General features: G+C 37.6%; 1 protein-coding gene across 2 annotated transcripts in view; it reads left to right on the top strand.

Annotated features, from left to right (window-relative positions):
• atp2a2b (ATPase sarcoplasmic/endoplasmic reticulum Ca2+ transporting 2b) overlaps positions 1–15430 on the top strand; it is a 36591-nt gene that overhangs the window by 972 nt on the left and 20189 nt on the right. The window contains exons 2-5 of one of the 2 annotated variants that reach the window (XM_084138291.1): positions 88–105; positions 199–281; positions 3594–3698; positions 7919–8057. In XM_084138291.1, the coding sequence (XP_083994417.1) occupies positions 88–105; positions 199–281; positions 3594–3698; positions 7919–8057 (345 nt within the window). The remainder of the gene's footprint in view (positions 1–87; positions 106–198; positions 282–3593; positions 3699–7918; positions 8058–15430) is intronic. The other variant, XM_084138292.1, reaches the window with a different exon arrangement.

Here is a 15430-nt window from a genome sequence, read left to right as displayed (position 1 = left end):
TTTACAGTACATGAACTTTCAGGATCTAATGTTATCTTTTTTCTCTCTTTTCTCTCACCATGCTGTGAATCTTTGGCTGTGCCACAGAATTGCCTGCGGAAGAGGGTAATCCTTTGTCATGTATTCTGTTAACGCCTCTTTTTATGCATTTCACGCCTTGGTCTTTATTATCATGTTTTCACATGCTTATTTTTTCAGGCAAATCACTGTGGGAGTTGGTGGTGGAGCAATTTGAGGATCTTTTAGTGAGGATTCTTCTACTGGCAGCTTGCATATCTTTTGTAAGTACCTCAAATCAATATTAAATTGAATACAGTAACGTTACTTGTTTAGCTTTCCTTATTATAATTTTTCCCAGTTTTTTTCTGGATTAGATAAAATAAAGTTAGATTAGATCAGATTCAACTTTATCATTGTGCAGAGTACAATGAAGTTAGCATCTAACTAGAAGAGCAATTAGGCAAAACTTGCAATTAATATTAAAGGGATAATTCACCCAAAAATGAAAATGTTGTCATCAGTTAGTACTTCCTCATGTAGTTGCAAACCTGTAAGACTTTCGAAACACAAATTAAGATATTTTAATGAAATCTGAGAGATTTCTGTTCTTCCATTGACAGTCCAAGTGCCACTTTGTCGCTTCAAAAAGTCCATAAAGAGATCTGTAAACTAATCCATATGAATTGAGTGGTTTAGTCCAAATTTTCATCAAAATCATGTCTCTTCAGAAAATTTGGACTAAACCGTTCAATTCAAATGGATTAGTTTATGATCTCTTTATGAACTTTTTAAAGCTTCAACGTGGTAGTTGCGTAGCTGTCAATGGAGGGACAGAAAGCTCTGAGATTTCATTAAAAAGATGATCTTTTGTGTTTGGGAGATGAACCAAAGTCGTATGGGTTTGGAACGACATGGCTTTGGCTTTCTTCCACCAAGCGACATGCAATCTAAACCGGTCTGGAACAACATACGTTAGTGGACCAGAGCAACAGAATTCCCCTCACCACTTACCCAAATATTAAAAAAATGTGTGTAGTGTGTACATGTACATTTTGTCGTTTTGTTTTAATGATGTAATTATGTTGATTTTATTATGGCCTTGTAGAATAGCAATTTTGATTTAGATTTTATGATTTCTGTTTGTTTCATTAATCATTAAAAATGTTAGTGTTAAATGTTAATCTCTGCATGACGTTAAAAACTGAGATGCAGCGTGTAATGAGTACCATGCTGAAAGTGTCGGAGTACTTTATAAATGCTCTGCGTGATATTTTGATCATGTTACAATATGCTGTCATCAAGCTACAAGGCGATGATGTACAGTGGTTCATTTAGTCTTTAACACATGTCTGTTTGGATAATGTTTCACCGCTGGAATGGCAGGCACGGTGCAAGTCCGAGAGGGCTTAGATAGCTCTCAACTGAGAACATGGTCCATAGGTTAGGTTACTGCGTTGAACCAACTTAATCATCCACTTCCTCTGTTTGGATTTCTGGGTTTGCTGAAAAAGCATTGTTTGTTGCATCAACATTGAGGATTATTGTTATTAATACAGCATGCTTGTTTGCATGACAAATATATAAAAAGAGGTGGGGAAAGGACTTTTCTCAAATGCTGAGTTCACTTCTCTTATTGGCTGCTCGTTCCACATCTTCTCATCTGGCGACTAGTGTTGTGACATTGTCCTACTGGTAACGGGGAAGGTTGTTGCCCCTGTGTATTGTTTTAAGATGTGTCTTAGGCCCCATTTACACCTTGCTGCATATACAGGTCTATACAAGGTCCAAAAGCTTATGCTTGAATGCCCTCCCTAACCTCCCATAGAGATGCATTAACTTGCTCTCACACTCACCTTTGTTATTCCCACAAGGCAAGAGTGTTATTCAATCAGAACAGTTTATCCCATCAGGACTAAGCACAGCAACTGGAATTTACAACCACAGCTCTTTCCACAAGAGCCTTTTATAATTGAAGTCAGAATGATTTTTAAGTGGCATCTCATTTAATGGACTGAATATCGAGCAAGATGAAACCATCGTGCTTTGCACCCTTTCAGAAGTCGTCATTTTACCAGAAACAACATTTCATTTGTGTATTCTGTTATAATTTTAATTAAGTTGCTATTAAAGTAGCACATTTGTAGTATAACCTTCAGTTATTCTATAAAGACAAAAACGTGTATGCCACAATTCAGTATATTAAAAAAACTAAAATTGGGGAATTAGATCTTGTGAAACATTACAATAAATGGATTATTCGGGGGAAAAAAACATTGTTATATAATGTATGCGCTGTAATTCAAAAGTTTGCGATTGGTAAGATTGTTTTAAAAAACTTTTGGAAAGAAATCTTTTATGCTCAACGGGGCTGCATTTGTTTGATCAAAACTACACTAAAAACTGTAATTTTATGAAATATTACAATAAAAAAAGTTTTCTACCTAAATGTTTATTAAAATGCAATTTAATCCTGCAGTAGTGCTGCTTAATGTTTTTGTGGTTAGTGTAAATTTCAGGATTTGTCGATGAATAGAAAGGTCAAAAGAACAGCATTCAGTTGAAATGGAAATCTTTTGTAACGTTATAAATGTTTTTGCTGTCAGTTTTGATCAATTTAGTGCCGCCTTGCTGAACAAAAACCACGTCAAACTTTTTAATGATGGTCTATTCTATATTTATCTGTAATACAATGTATTAATTATACAAGTTTCTGTATAATTCTTCATATAAACGTGCTGGTCGTTGAACTAAATTGGGTAAATGATGCTACCAGACGCATATCTGTGATTTAGCCTAATTGATAAGAAAACAGTTTGTCTCTGTGAACTAGCTTAGGTACGCAATGTATCACCGGAATCATGACAAAAAGCTGCAAAGGAAATCTGTCGTACGAGGTCAGGGATTTAATCGAACAAAATTCAAGCTTGTCCTAGCGTACCCTCTGGGGGAAAAAAATACAGGATGTTACAGAAACAAAATATTCAGAATACTCCATAGGGAATAGAAAGCTTCTTGCCTCTCTAGAACATGTGGGTTGGTGTTAAAATACTCACTTTGGTTTTATGCACTGACTGTACATAGCTTCTGTTGGGTTGTTCGTGATGTTTGCAAAGATGAGTTTTACTATTACATTTTTGGACTGGGGTTATGATGTTCTCGAATAGGCCAGTGAGACCTCTTGTGTGGTCCAGGTCAGCTTAAGCCCATATAGTCTAGATTGATGAAAGCTGGTCTGTCTTAATTAGATCGTATTACATAAAGGACTCCGTGCTTCAGCGTTCACTGGACAGTGTCAGCATGCCTGTAAATTCACATGGCTGGCTCGTTAATTACTTTTTTCTCGGTCGGTTGTGACACCTTAGAACCGGCATACATTAAATAGTCATTCTTGAGCAGTTGCTGATGACACCTGGCTCACAGCCACAACTTCTGCCAAGATATAGAGACATGCTCTGGTACAGTGTAAAAACATTATGCACTAACGTGTTTATGTTGTCTTGGAACACTCTTCTTTGTTATTCAGTCATTTGATAAAGGCTATTTGGTCAACATGAAATCCTAAATTATTTGTTTTTCCTGTTTTTCTTTTATAGGTACTGGCCTGGTTTGAAGAGGGAGAGGAGACCATTACAGCGTTTGTGGAGCCTTTTGTAATATTGCTAATTCTTATAGCCAACGCCATTGTAGGTGTCTGGCAGGTAAGTTTGGACTCCTTTTGTTTTAATCTTTGCCTTATTTTATACTGTATTTCTGAACAACATGAACACCAAGTGGAAATACAATAGATTTTTGCATATGGGCGTGCTCTGACAGAAGTTAATGAACGCCAATCTTTGAGGCCATACTCTCGCAAAGTTGTGTGAGAGCAAAACTGCTATTCTACTGTTCATAAGTTTGGGGTCAGTAAGATTTATTTTTTGTTTAGAAAGAAATGAATACTTTTATTCAGTGAGGACATGTTGATCAAAGGTGACAGTTAAGACATTTATCATGTTAAAAAAAGTCAAATTAATGCTATTTTTATTTATATTCATCAAATAATCCTGGAAAAATATTTCACAAAAAATTATGATAATAATAAGACATGTTTCTTGAGAACCAAATCAGCATTTATTCAGCTTTGCCATTACATGAATGAATTTGATTTTTTTTTTAAATTAAAATTGTTGTAACATTTTACAGTATTACTCTTTTTACTGTAGTTTGATCAAATAAATGCAGCTTTGGTGACAGTGGTGTAATTTGTGAGGAGTGTTCATAATGAGCTTTAAATCTTTACATCTACTGTCCTCCAGTACCAGCTGTTTCTGACAGCCGTTTCTCGCTGATAGAGTTTGTTTGTGCCTTTTAACGAATGTAGTCTTTCTTGTAAAGTGTAGTTAGCCTTGTTATGAAAATGAAAACATGTGGCCATTTTTTTTTCCGCTGCCCTTTTCTAAAGATAGTCCTCCTGTCCCAGTGGAATCCAGAATAGAGCCAAGACCCTATTTTCTCCGGCACCTCTCAGCGGCCCTGAAACCCATGTCCCAGATTTCTCTCTATCGTTTTATTTTGGTCACCATTCATTACCCAGACTGCCTGAGAATCCTCAGCCTTGTCTCCTCCTATCAGTTTTCTACTTCTTCAAATGGTCTTCTTAAAAGGGCACAGCTGCAGCACAGTATTGAATGCTTTGGGCTAAAGTTTTGCAGATAATATTAGTGTATATAAATGGAAAAATGTATTTAAAGACCCTATGAAATCACAACTGAGTCCAGGCTTTAGAGCCTTTGGTAGCTCTGAGTTATCTATACAATAACGTATTCTTATCATTTGCAGATACATTATTTAATCATTAATACATGAATTTATTAATACAGTAAACATTTATTATGTTACAAACAATTTCTAATAAAAAACTGTTGTTTTGATCTTTCTAATCATAGAATCCAAAAAAAAAGTAGCACGTTTTCCACAAAAATATTAATCACAACTGTTTTCAACACTAATAAAATAATAATGTTTCTTGAGCAATTGTGTTGACAAAGAAATGAAAACTGCGCTCTGCGAGGTTTTCTTCATATAATTTTGGCTCACAGGTGGCCTACAAATGTTCCCATTACAATTCCTTATGGCTCATACCCACTTTTTTGGAGAATTGCATCCCTAGTGGCAGGTGTGATGTAAGAAGCGAGAGGACTAATTATCCTCTGGTTCATACAGCCACTTTTTCAATCAGAGCGGAGAGTAGCAGTTGCTAGCCCAGGGCAAACTTCATTTCAGGGAGCACCGGTCCATGCACCAGCTCTAGAAGATTTACAGGCCCATTAAACATCCAAGTCTGTTTCTCAGCAACCAATGCATACTGAAGTATGGTGGTACAAAGGTAGTATTATCTGTTGAGTGTACACTACCGTTTAAATGTTTGTCACGTCTTTTTTTTTTTTTTTTGGTGTTTAGCAAGGATGAATTAAATTGTTCAAAAGTGACAGTAAAGACATTTATAATGTTACAAAATATTTGTATTTTAAATAAATACTTTTCTTTTCAATTTTTATTCATTTAATATTCAATTACTTTTCGATCTCAAACGGAGGCCCCTTCTGTTTTCAGGCCTGTTTCAATTAACCCTGCTGTGGGTAAAAGTTGCATCTTTATTTTCAGTAATAGCTGGGACCAAATCATATACACATGATGCCAGATAGGTCATTCCAGAATCACACACTGTGCTTGCCTCATGCCAGAGTAAAGTATCTCTTAACTCTTTCCCCGCCATTGACGGAAATTTCCAGCTTTCTGTGTTTTCTCTGTTATATGGTAGGGGACGCTATTAGGCATCATCTAAAAGAGTACTGAATCTCCTGATCAAAACACAGGTGTAGAAGCAGAAACAATCAATATCATATGTAAGCAGATGCATATGTAAAATAACGTGATCATCAACATTAAACCGTGTATAAATCAAAACTGCCTAATGTTACTGAATGAAATGTCGACCCAGGACGAGCTACAGGACTGTACAAGCATTAGGTGCGTTGATGAAATTGATCTACTCCATCTATGTTTTGATCATCGTTCTGAATCCGATCTGGATGTAGTCTTTGACAATGAAGCTAGAATAAAATGTGTTTTTTTTTGTTATTTTTTTTTAAAGCAGAGGCTCTGTTTTTGCTTTTGATAAATTGCATGTTCAGATATTTATACAACAAAATAATCTGTGGGCCATGAAACTTTTGTGAAAATGATCGGAAATGCTGGCGGTGGCTGGCAACTTCTTTTCAAAAACACTGGTGGGGAAAGAGTTGAATGTGTTTAATTAAATTGCTCTGGCTTTTAGGAAATTATTTTACTCTGCAAACGCTCAACCCTGAATCCATTTGAGTTTTTATCTAAAGCAAATTTATTCGTTTTTATAATAAACGCTCTTTTATAATTTTTAGCTTGTTTCAATGAAATTGCCAAGGAAGTTGGCATTGGGTTAAAACCAACCCACAAGAAATTTGTTTTAGATGGTGTTTCCCTGCCACATAGACTTGTTTGAGCACTTACTATATGAATAAAATGCAGTTCATTAATTATTGCACTGACTTTGTTTTGGCAATTGTTTTAATCTAAATCCAAGTTTTGGCAGAACACAATCTGTTGGAAAGGCTCCATGCTTGAAACAAGTGTGTTTTTGGGGCAATATGCTCTGCTTCTTCAATGATGTCTGAATCAAAAGACAGAGTTAGATTGGCCTTCCTCCTTTCAGTTCTGCTCAGATTAACTGTGAAATGAATCGCAAGGCCTCAGTCTTGGGCCAAATCGTGTGACTCAATCTGACTTTCCACCCTCTCTGGTTTATTTCTCATCCTAACCGTAATGCACAGGAGTTATTTCTGTCAACTTTTTTTAGCTATCTGAAACGTTATCACTGATGTACAGCGCTGTGGTTGGAACAAGCATTTTGCAATGCCAGACTGATTTTAGTGAGATATACCTTGAACTCTAGCAGCAGTTAATAATGTGGCATGTGTATTTATAGCTTATTGCCTTAAATGTCTTAGCGGCCATAACCCATCCCCACTTCGTTTGTCTGGGTCCGGACATGAAACTGGTTTTTCGCCCTTAGGCACGCCAGTTGTGTTTGTTTGACATAAGACTTTTTGTTCCCATCGTGCAAGAGAAACCACAGGAAGTACGCTGCCAAATGCTCTGCCAAGCAGGCAACCACTATTAGGAAGTGTGTCCCTTGGGATTAATCATGCTGAATGCAAAAGGTCACTTTAAACACAACGTTTAACATTAGAATAAGAAGGTTAGCGTCAAAGGCAGTTTCCCTTCAGTCGTATCTGATGGTACCTCAGCCATCCAAGACAAAAATTCTCATAGTGAGGTCAGCCAATTTAGCCCTGGATTGTCTTACCTTCTCTAGGATGTGCCGTTGAATATTTAGTTCACATATGAAATAGTTTGGGTAATTTGAAAAAAAAATGTTTTTGTAGCTGCTGATAATAATAATAATAATTATAATGTAGTCTTAGTTCTCAACTCCATTTAACACGCATTCACAGTATTTACATCCTTTCAAGATCAGCATAAACGTTTTGGATATTCTCTATAGCATAATTATGCTCTTAAATGCCTATTTTTTCAGACATTTATTGACGAGGTTTTTGTTCAAAAGTTTTAATTTGACGGACCTTTAAATACGATGGTCCAATTGCGAAAAACCCCATCAGTGTGATATTATAAAACATTTTAATTTACACACACACACACCTGTCTGTCTGTCTGTCTATCTGTCTATCTATCGGTCTATGTCTCAATTTTATATTTATTTTTTACTGAACTTTTCTGTGGACCCCTTGAAGCCCCAGTGCTTATGCCTTTATTGCCTACTAGTATGATGTCCCAGGAATATGAAAATGTCTCATTACTATTCATGTTTTGCTTGCAGGAGAGAAATGCTGAAAATGCCATTGAGGCCCTCAAGGAGTACGAGCCTGAGATGGGCAAGGTCTATCGCCAGGACAGGAAGACTGTACAGAGGATCAAAGCCAGAGACATTGTACCCGGGGACATTGTGGAAGTTGCCGGTAAGAATTTAAGTGACTATTCAAATTCAGCCAGTGTGAACTTTTGAATTCTTACCAGCAGTAGGAATCTAATCAGGAACAGGTGTAAAGTAGCCAGTGCCATTATCCAGATGGTAGGGCTGCTGTGTGAACAGGTTGGTTTCCCAGTGGTTTAGGCTTACAGTGACAAACTCTCTCTGAACCTTTGTGTGTGATCACACGGTTGCCTCGGGAGAGATCGTGTTTCATGCGTTTCGCAGTAAAGACTTAAAGAGTACAAATTAGAGCTCTGCTGGTACTTCAGGAATTAACTAATTGCTCTGTCAAGTTTGCCACAATTTTTTTTAATGTCATCTTTTTATTGCTTGAGAAATGAGAGCTAATGTTACATTTTTGTATGCATTTCCTGTGCTTTTTGTCTTTGTGAAACTCAAATACAGCTTGAGTCACAATTGCCTGTACTATTGATGTATTTCCTATCGAAGCAGGAAGTTGAGGTGGTACATATTAGGCTTGTCACTTTTTTTGTATTGATGGAATTTAATAATTTTGAAAGTCTTTAAATATATACACCCAGTGCCATTCAAAAGTTTTGAGATCGGTAAAAAAAAATTTTTAATAGAAGTCTCTTCTCACCAAGGCTGCATTTATTTGATCAAAAATACAGTAATAGTAATATTGTGAAATATTATAACAATTTAACACAACTGTTTTCTATTTTAATATATTTAAAAATGCAATTTATTTCTGTGATGCAGAGCTGAATTTTCAGCATCATTGCTTTAGTGCCTCATGATTCTTCAGAAAACTCAAGAAACATTTCTTATTATCACAATGTTGAAAACCGTTGTAATATTTCTTTGTCTGTCACTTTATATTTTACTGTCACTTTAGATCAATTTAATGCATCCTTACTGAAAATAAAATAAAATCTTGGCTACATATTTGATTATTATAGATTATTTGCTACTTTTTTTCTATTCAAAGGTGTTATTTAGTGGGGGGAACATTCTCATTCCAGAGGGTATTTTATCAGGCATTTTATTTGTGTAATGCAAGATGAGTCATAATTGTGTTTTTAAAATCCATTTTCATTGAAGAGAATGACTGTAAAAAGCATGTACTTTGTAATTTGGTTAACTTTTAAAGTTAGAATTCCCACATGAATTCATCTGGAAAGGGATTATCATGGGTGACCCTTGCTCTATATTGCGTCACGTAACGCCACGTCTCTTTGCTCATTGGAATAGATCACTAGGTGCTTCCTTATTGCTTCAGTGTTTTAGACATTCAGTGGCTGTTAATGCTGCTAGACTCTTTCAGCTAGTGTGAAAGTGGCAGTCCACTGTGACTAAACTAACCTAAACACTTTATCATAAGTGCCCTTAACATATTTTAATTTTTGACTCGGGGGCCGGCACACACAATTGGGATTGTGTGCATGTGTAACCTTTTTATTACCTTGTGTGTCTGTGCTGGGCTTGAAGAGATGTGTGCTCACCAGCTTCAGGTGGAGTTAGATAGATGCTTAGTCATGATGAGATGAAACGGACAGCGCTGAGTGGTGAGCCGCATGTGTGGGTGGTGGAGTTGCTAAGAATACATTTAAAGCGGTGGTATAATGCCCTTTTCATAAGATCTAAAATAAGGCTTTAATGTCCCCAGAATGTGTATGTGAAGTTTTAGCTCAATACCCCACAGATATTTTTATATAGCATTTTAAAGTTGTCACTTTTTGAGGGTGAACAAAAATGCACCGTTTTTGTGTCTGTTCCTTTAAATGCAAATGAGCTGCTGCTCCTGGCACAGAGGGCGGAGCTTCAAGAGCTTGTGTCCTTTTACCTCACACAGACATGCACTGGAAATTTCTAAAACTTTTAGCCTTTTATGTTCAAAGAAAGTCAGAAAGATGGAGAGACTCAATAAGTGACATGTAGAAAACATTTCTGAATGGTTAGTTGGTGAATTTATGTAGCTTATGTGTAGTTATCTTCTAGTCATTGATTAGCATATTCTGTCTTGATAATCTATAAATTGTGTTCCCGGGGGCGGGGTTTATGTAAATTTTAGGGTTAGTGATGTCACTAACCCGGTAGGAATGTCGTGTAGTCCCTACCAGCTGTTTGTTGAAGTCCTTAAAGCAATTTCTTTAAAAGAAAATATCTCCCTTTGCTTTGAACTTTGAGCGTTGTAACTTTACAGATATTGTTTATGCTCAAACAGCAACATTACTCACTAACTAAAGTTAGAAACGTGAAATCATATTCAACTACCCCTTTAAGGGATGATATTATGGGAAGTGAATAAAGAAGATTATTTTGCAGAACCTGGAACAAGAATGACTAGGCTGCTCAAATGAAACCTTTAGCAGCCAAATGTATTTCTTTTTTTATTTTTAATAACAAAACTCCAAGAATGTGTACCTTAGTTTTTACTTGAAATTAATGATTTAAAGTGTACATCACCGTAACAGTTCCTGGTTCATTTGGAATTGGACATGTGACTCCAGATTAAGTTGAATAATGGCTCTGAACGGTTCACTGAGCAAGTCTGATTCAAACAGCTGAATCTAAGTGAATTCAAAGGCTGTTTCACAAATCTTTTTGACTGACTCATTAAAATGCCACCAGTATTTTATTTTTATTTTCCTCAGATCAGACACCACGTCTCAGACTGTTGATAGTTGCATGCAGAAAGCACTGTTGCATCTCTAACAAGATGGTGTTTGACAAAACTTTGTGTGCTTCCATATACAGGTTTTCCTGTGGTGGCTATATTTTAAATCATTACTTGCAACAAAAAAGCAACAATCAGTTTAGTCACAGTCTGGAGCCTCACTTGCATCCATTTTAGTTTAAACCAGGGATTTAAATCTAAAGAGGGGGAAAAAGTCCTTTCCCTTTTTTACTTAGTGAGGGGGTGAGGCGGGTGATGTTGATTGGTTTAGATAGTGGTGTAGAGTGACGCAGGACAACCGTGTTTAATTTGTTGCTGCAGTCAGAGATGCAGAAAGAAAGAACTGCATTCCTTTTTGTCTTGTGAAGGACAGAGGGAGGTCATAGAGGGGGCTGATTCTCAAACTCCTATATAGGAGGGATAAAGCTGGGTAAATGGATTTAGGTTAACCCTTCCTGCATGGTGGAAAACAGTGTCGTGGGAAGGTGGTGGTGAAGGGAGTGAAGGAAAACAAAGAGGGAGGTGACTGCAGGGGGAAAGAGAGTCTCGTGACTGGAATGTTAAGCGTCCGTCTAGTGGCAGCAGCTGTGTAACCTCGCCGTCGACACCAGAGCTCACAGCTGATCTCACATGAATCTTCAGCATCCACGTGCATCATTCAGCCTCTGCTGGGAGGTCGACGAACTGCCTTCAGCAGATGGTGCAGTGATGTTTGAAAAGCAATGGTCCCCCTGCTCCCTGATGAGGTCTGCATGACGTATCTTTAATCAAACCCACAGGATTTGGAATGTGACGCAACCGCATGTCGCAGGGAAATAAAAATATTTAAAAACACTTTAAAAGTTACCTTTCAATCAGACTGTGAGATAATTTGTCTTTTTAAAATGTCATTGAAATGCTTGAGTTTCCGCCGACAGATCAATTTTGAGAAGTCGAACTAACAGATCTCGATAATGCAATTGTAGCTCATACTGTACACTACCGTTCAAATGTTTGGGGTCAGTACAATTTTATTTTAATTAATACTTTTATTAAGCAAGAATCCTGACTTTTTTTTATTGTGTTTCCACAAAAATATTGGAATGATTCTTGAAGGATCATGTGATATTGAAATTGGAGTAATGATGCTGAAAATTAAGCTTTGTCATCACTGGAATAACTTACATTTTTAAAAGTTATGTAAAGTTATAATATTTCACAGTATGTTTACAGCATGTATGATCAAATAAATTCAGCCTTGGTGAGCATGAGACCTCTGTCAAAAAAATAACAAAATAGTAAAAATAAAAATACAGATTTTTGAATAGTACTGTCTGTAACTGTGCACGTAAACATAAGTTGCTGCATATTTCTCTCGTACTTAGGATTTGGAATTTTAAAAGACCCCTGACTTAAGTATTACATTTTAAAATGTAACTCTTCTCACATTGTTTGTGCTAAAGGCATAAATTATACCTCAAATCCTCCAGCAATCTGAGAACAGAGACAGCTGATGTAACTCCTAGCATAGCAGCGGCAAGCCCCCATCCCTTGGTCCTGTTACCTTGTCAATGGCTGCATCATCTTGCTAAATTGGTACATTTACAATTCTTGTACATTTATCTTTGTATTTTTTTCCGCCTACCTCAGCTCTACCTCAGTGAGTCATAAACTCTAGTCCCTGTAGCTGCTTTTATTTCACTTCACTCTCATAGAAGAATGACCTTGCAGGGCTTTGCTGAAGAGGACAGCCTCTCACATCTGTTATTACCTCTCGTCTTTCATACATCTGCCGTCTGATAGCATGTAAAGTGATGCCATCATGAAACATCTGATCTGTTGGGCCGTTGGTCCATCTCCTGTCATCTGCAGACCAGCGGCGGTAATTGACCGCTCAGCTGTGCGCATCTCCCCTTTCAAAATGCAGAAAAAGCTCTTTGTTTCTGAGCACTGCTGCTAATGCTGAACTGAGTGTATTTTGAGAGTCTTTGTCTTAATGACTTTTAATTTAGTTATTTTTGACTTGATTTCCAATGAAAATATATCTGAGGCTATGTTTTGCCGGCAAAAAATCAGATTTTATCCAGAATGGTTTTTGATATTCTGGACGGCAAAACAAACATGCAAATGGATTTTCAAATCTGATTCTAACCACATTTGGAGGTGTTTTGAAATGCGATTCCAATCAGATTTTTACAGATGAGTCTCAGTCTCTGGACTCTCAAATTGTCTTTTTCATCACTCTTAATGCGACAAGTGATAACATCAAAACCAGTGACGGAAATGTGGGAAAGATTTTGGCCGTGACTACAGCATTTATATTATTTTTATGAAAATGGACTGTTTATTACTACAGTGATTTCCTATTTGAAATTGTGTGTAATGCATAACAGTGACTGTAAATGATGTATTTTAGGTATGGGAGTGGGGTATTTTGCATTTTGGTATTTGGTCTATATTTTGTTGGGAATTTGCCTGTTGTTTTTTTTCACAGATCTGGCAACCCTCTCTTGAATATACATGTTTTACTGCACTGGCAGAATTTCTTGTTTTTAATGAGATGGTTCAGTTAGAGCTAAAATGCATGAAATGTAATATATTTTGCACTTTGACAGTAGCAACCCCTGAATTAATCACATTGAGGTGATGCCTTATCACTTTTTCTCTGTTTGAGGGTACATTTACATGACAACGATGTGCTAAAAACGGAAAGGTTTTCCACATAAAGATTGACAATGTTGTCAAAACAATCCCTGTTCATACGGATCCTCAAACTACTGTGATTATGTATTGTTATAAAAAAAACCTTTGTATTATGCATGCCATGCAAGTAATTGACCCTTCGCAAAGATCCGCCCACCTTAGTTACTGTCGCTATGTCCGACAAGCTACGCTGCTCTCACGCCACACCGTGTTCTCACCGGTTCTTACGCAGTGAAAAATACATCGCGGAGCAGAGAGGAGACTGACAACACGCTGACAGACAGGACAGACCAGGTTACTTTTCGGTTACTTTTGATATTAAACATATTAAACAAAGTTTCACCTTTCAAATTTGGTAATTTTTTAAAAGAAATTGAAACGATACATACCGTTTTGTGGCTCTTAAATGTGTCTGACAGATCGCTGTAGAGCATCAGTTAAAGCTGCTCGTCAACCGATCATCTCTTCCTTCTAGTTCATTTATAGCATCAAATAAACATGAATGAACATAAGAAGGAATGTTGTTTTAAACCGCGGAAAGGCGTCAGTACATTCCGTTTTTCAAGTTAAAATCCTCCCATGTTAATCTGCTATCTCTCCTGCCTGCTTTGTCGGACAAAATGGCGGATGGCGGATTATGATTGGTTGGATCGCCTGTCAATCAAGCTCCCTGCGAAGGGTCAATTGGCAATGTCACTTTGTAAAGAAAAAAAAAAATGCCTATACACTAACGCATAATACGCATGCTCATGATGGTATCGTTTTTTCAAAAACTTGCACTTCGAAACCCGTTTTCAAAAGTTTGTGTTTTCAGGCCCTCAAAATACTGTTGTCGTGTAAATGAACAGTCAAAACGGATAGTTTTCCGTTTTTACTTGAAAATGGTGTTTTGTAAATGACACATCTTCTCTTGAGCGAAGACTCCCCTTAAGGGACAAATGTCAGTGTAGTGAGTGTAGTGTCCATTATCCAAGGACACTAGTTGCTGGGGAATGGAGACAAGTGTAGACAAGTCCCCACTGACCCAAAAGGAATATGGTGAAGCACACTGCTGATGTAAGCCAACTTAAAAAAGCGAATAGAAAGCATTAGAAACATTAACTAACTGCTGTTGCCACATGCTAACCGCGGGAGTGTGAATGCTGATCACGTCTGGTAGAAAGTGACAAGCAGCCAGTGTAGATGCCGGTCTTTTGTGGTTTTAAATGTATTGTGTGACTTCCTGTTCACAAGTTAATGTCGTCTTCCTCCAAGTGACACACTTTTTTGGATTCCTCCAGCCTCTAAATCTACTGTGCCTCTCTGCTAATGAACCAAGATCGTTTCCTTTGCTATGGTAATGGCTCGGACTCATGGGATTTGTCCTCAGAAGTATTAAATCGAGGCTGCTCTGCGATTGCTCAGGTGGGGTTTCATTGTACGTAAAACTCTGCAACATGACCTATCAGCAAGCCTGTATTCTGAATGACCACCCTGTCCCAGTAGAGAGTGAACGAGAGCGTGAAAGTAGGAACAGATACAGGATGTGCAGTTAAGTTGACGAGATAAATAATCAGTGAGCCAGATGGCCGCTTTCTCTTCTCTTGTGTTTGAAGGGGAGGTGTTCTGCTCTTTGTCCTCTCTTACTGTCCTCAGCAGGCATCGGTTCAGTCCCATCAGCAGCAGTGGGAACAGGCTCTTGGAGGACAAGTTGTCTGCATGACAGAGAGCATATCCTGCCCTGTGTGTTTACGTGCTCGGGTCGTCGCTGCACTTGCGGCCTCTCGCTGTCAGTTCCCTCAGGAAGCGCTCCCCGGGGAGCCCCCAGCCAATCACTGCTTGGAAGGGAGTGTTCTTTGCACAAACCAGCCAAAGGCAATCAGGGACAACACGAGGAACTGTTAATGCTTCTCTTTGAAAAAGGGATTAGACCTCCCTAAAGTTTGCTTACTAACATATTTGTTAGCGGTCAAGATGTCCCTTATGTTTTCCCAAGAAAATATGAGCTAATGTGAACCAGTGTTTTTTTTTGGTACATGCTATGAGCACTATTGAGG

This window comes from Abramis brama, assembly GCF_963993115.1.
Source record: "Abramis brama genome assembly, chromosome: 15".
In the NCBI taxonomy this organism is placed as follows: Eukaryota; Metazoa; Chordata; class Actinopteri; order Cypriniformes; family Leuciscidae; genus Abramis; species Abramis brama.
The sequence above is the reverse complement of the archived record's forward strand: the minus strand, read 5'-3'. Positions and strand labels throughout refer to the sequence as shown.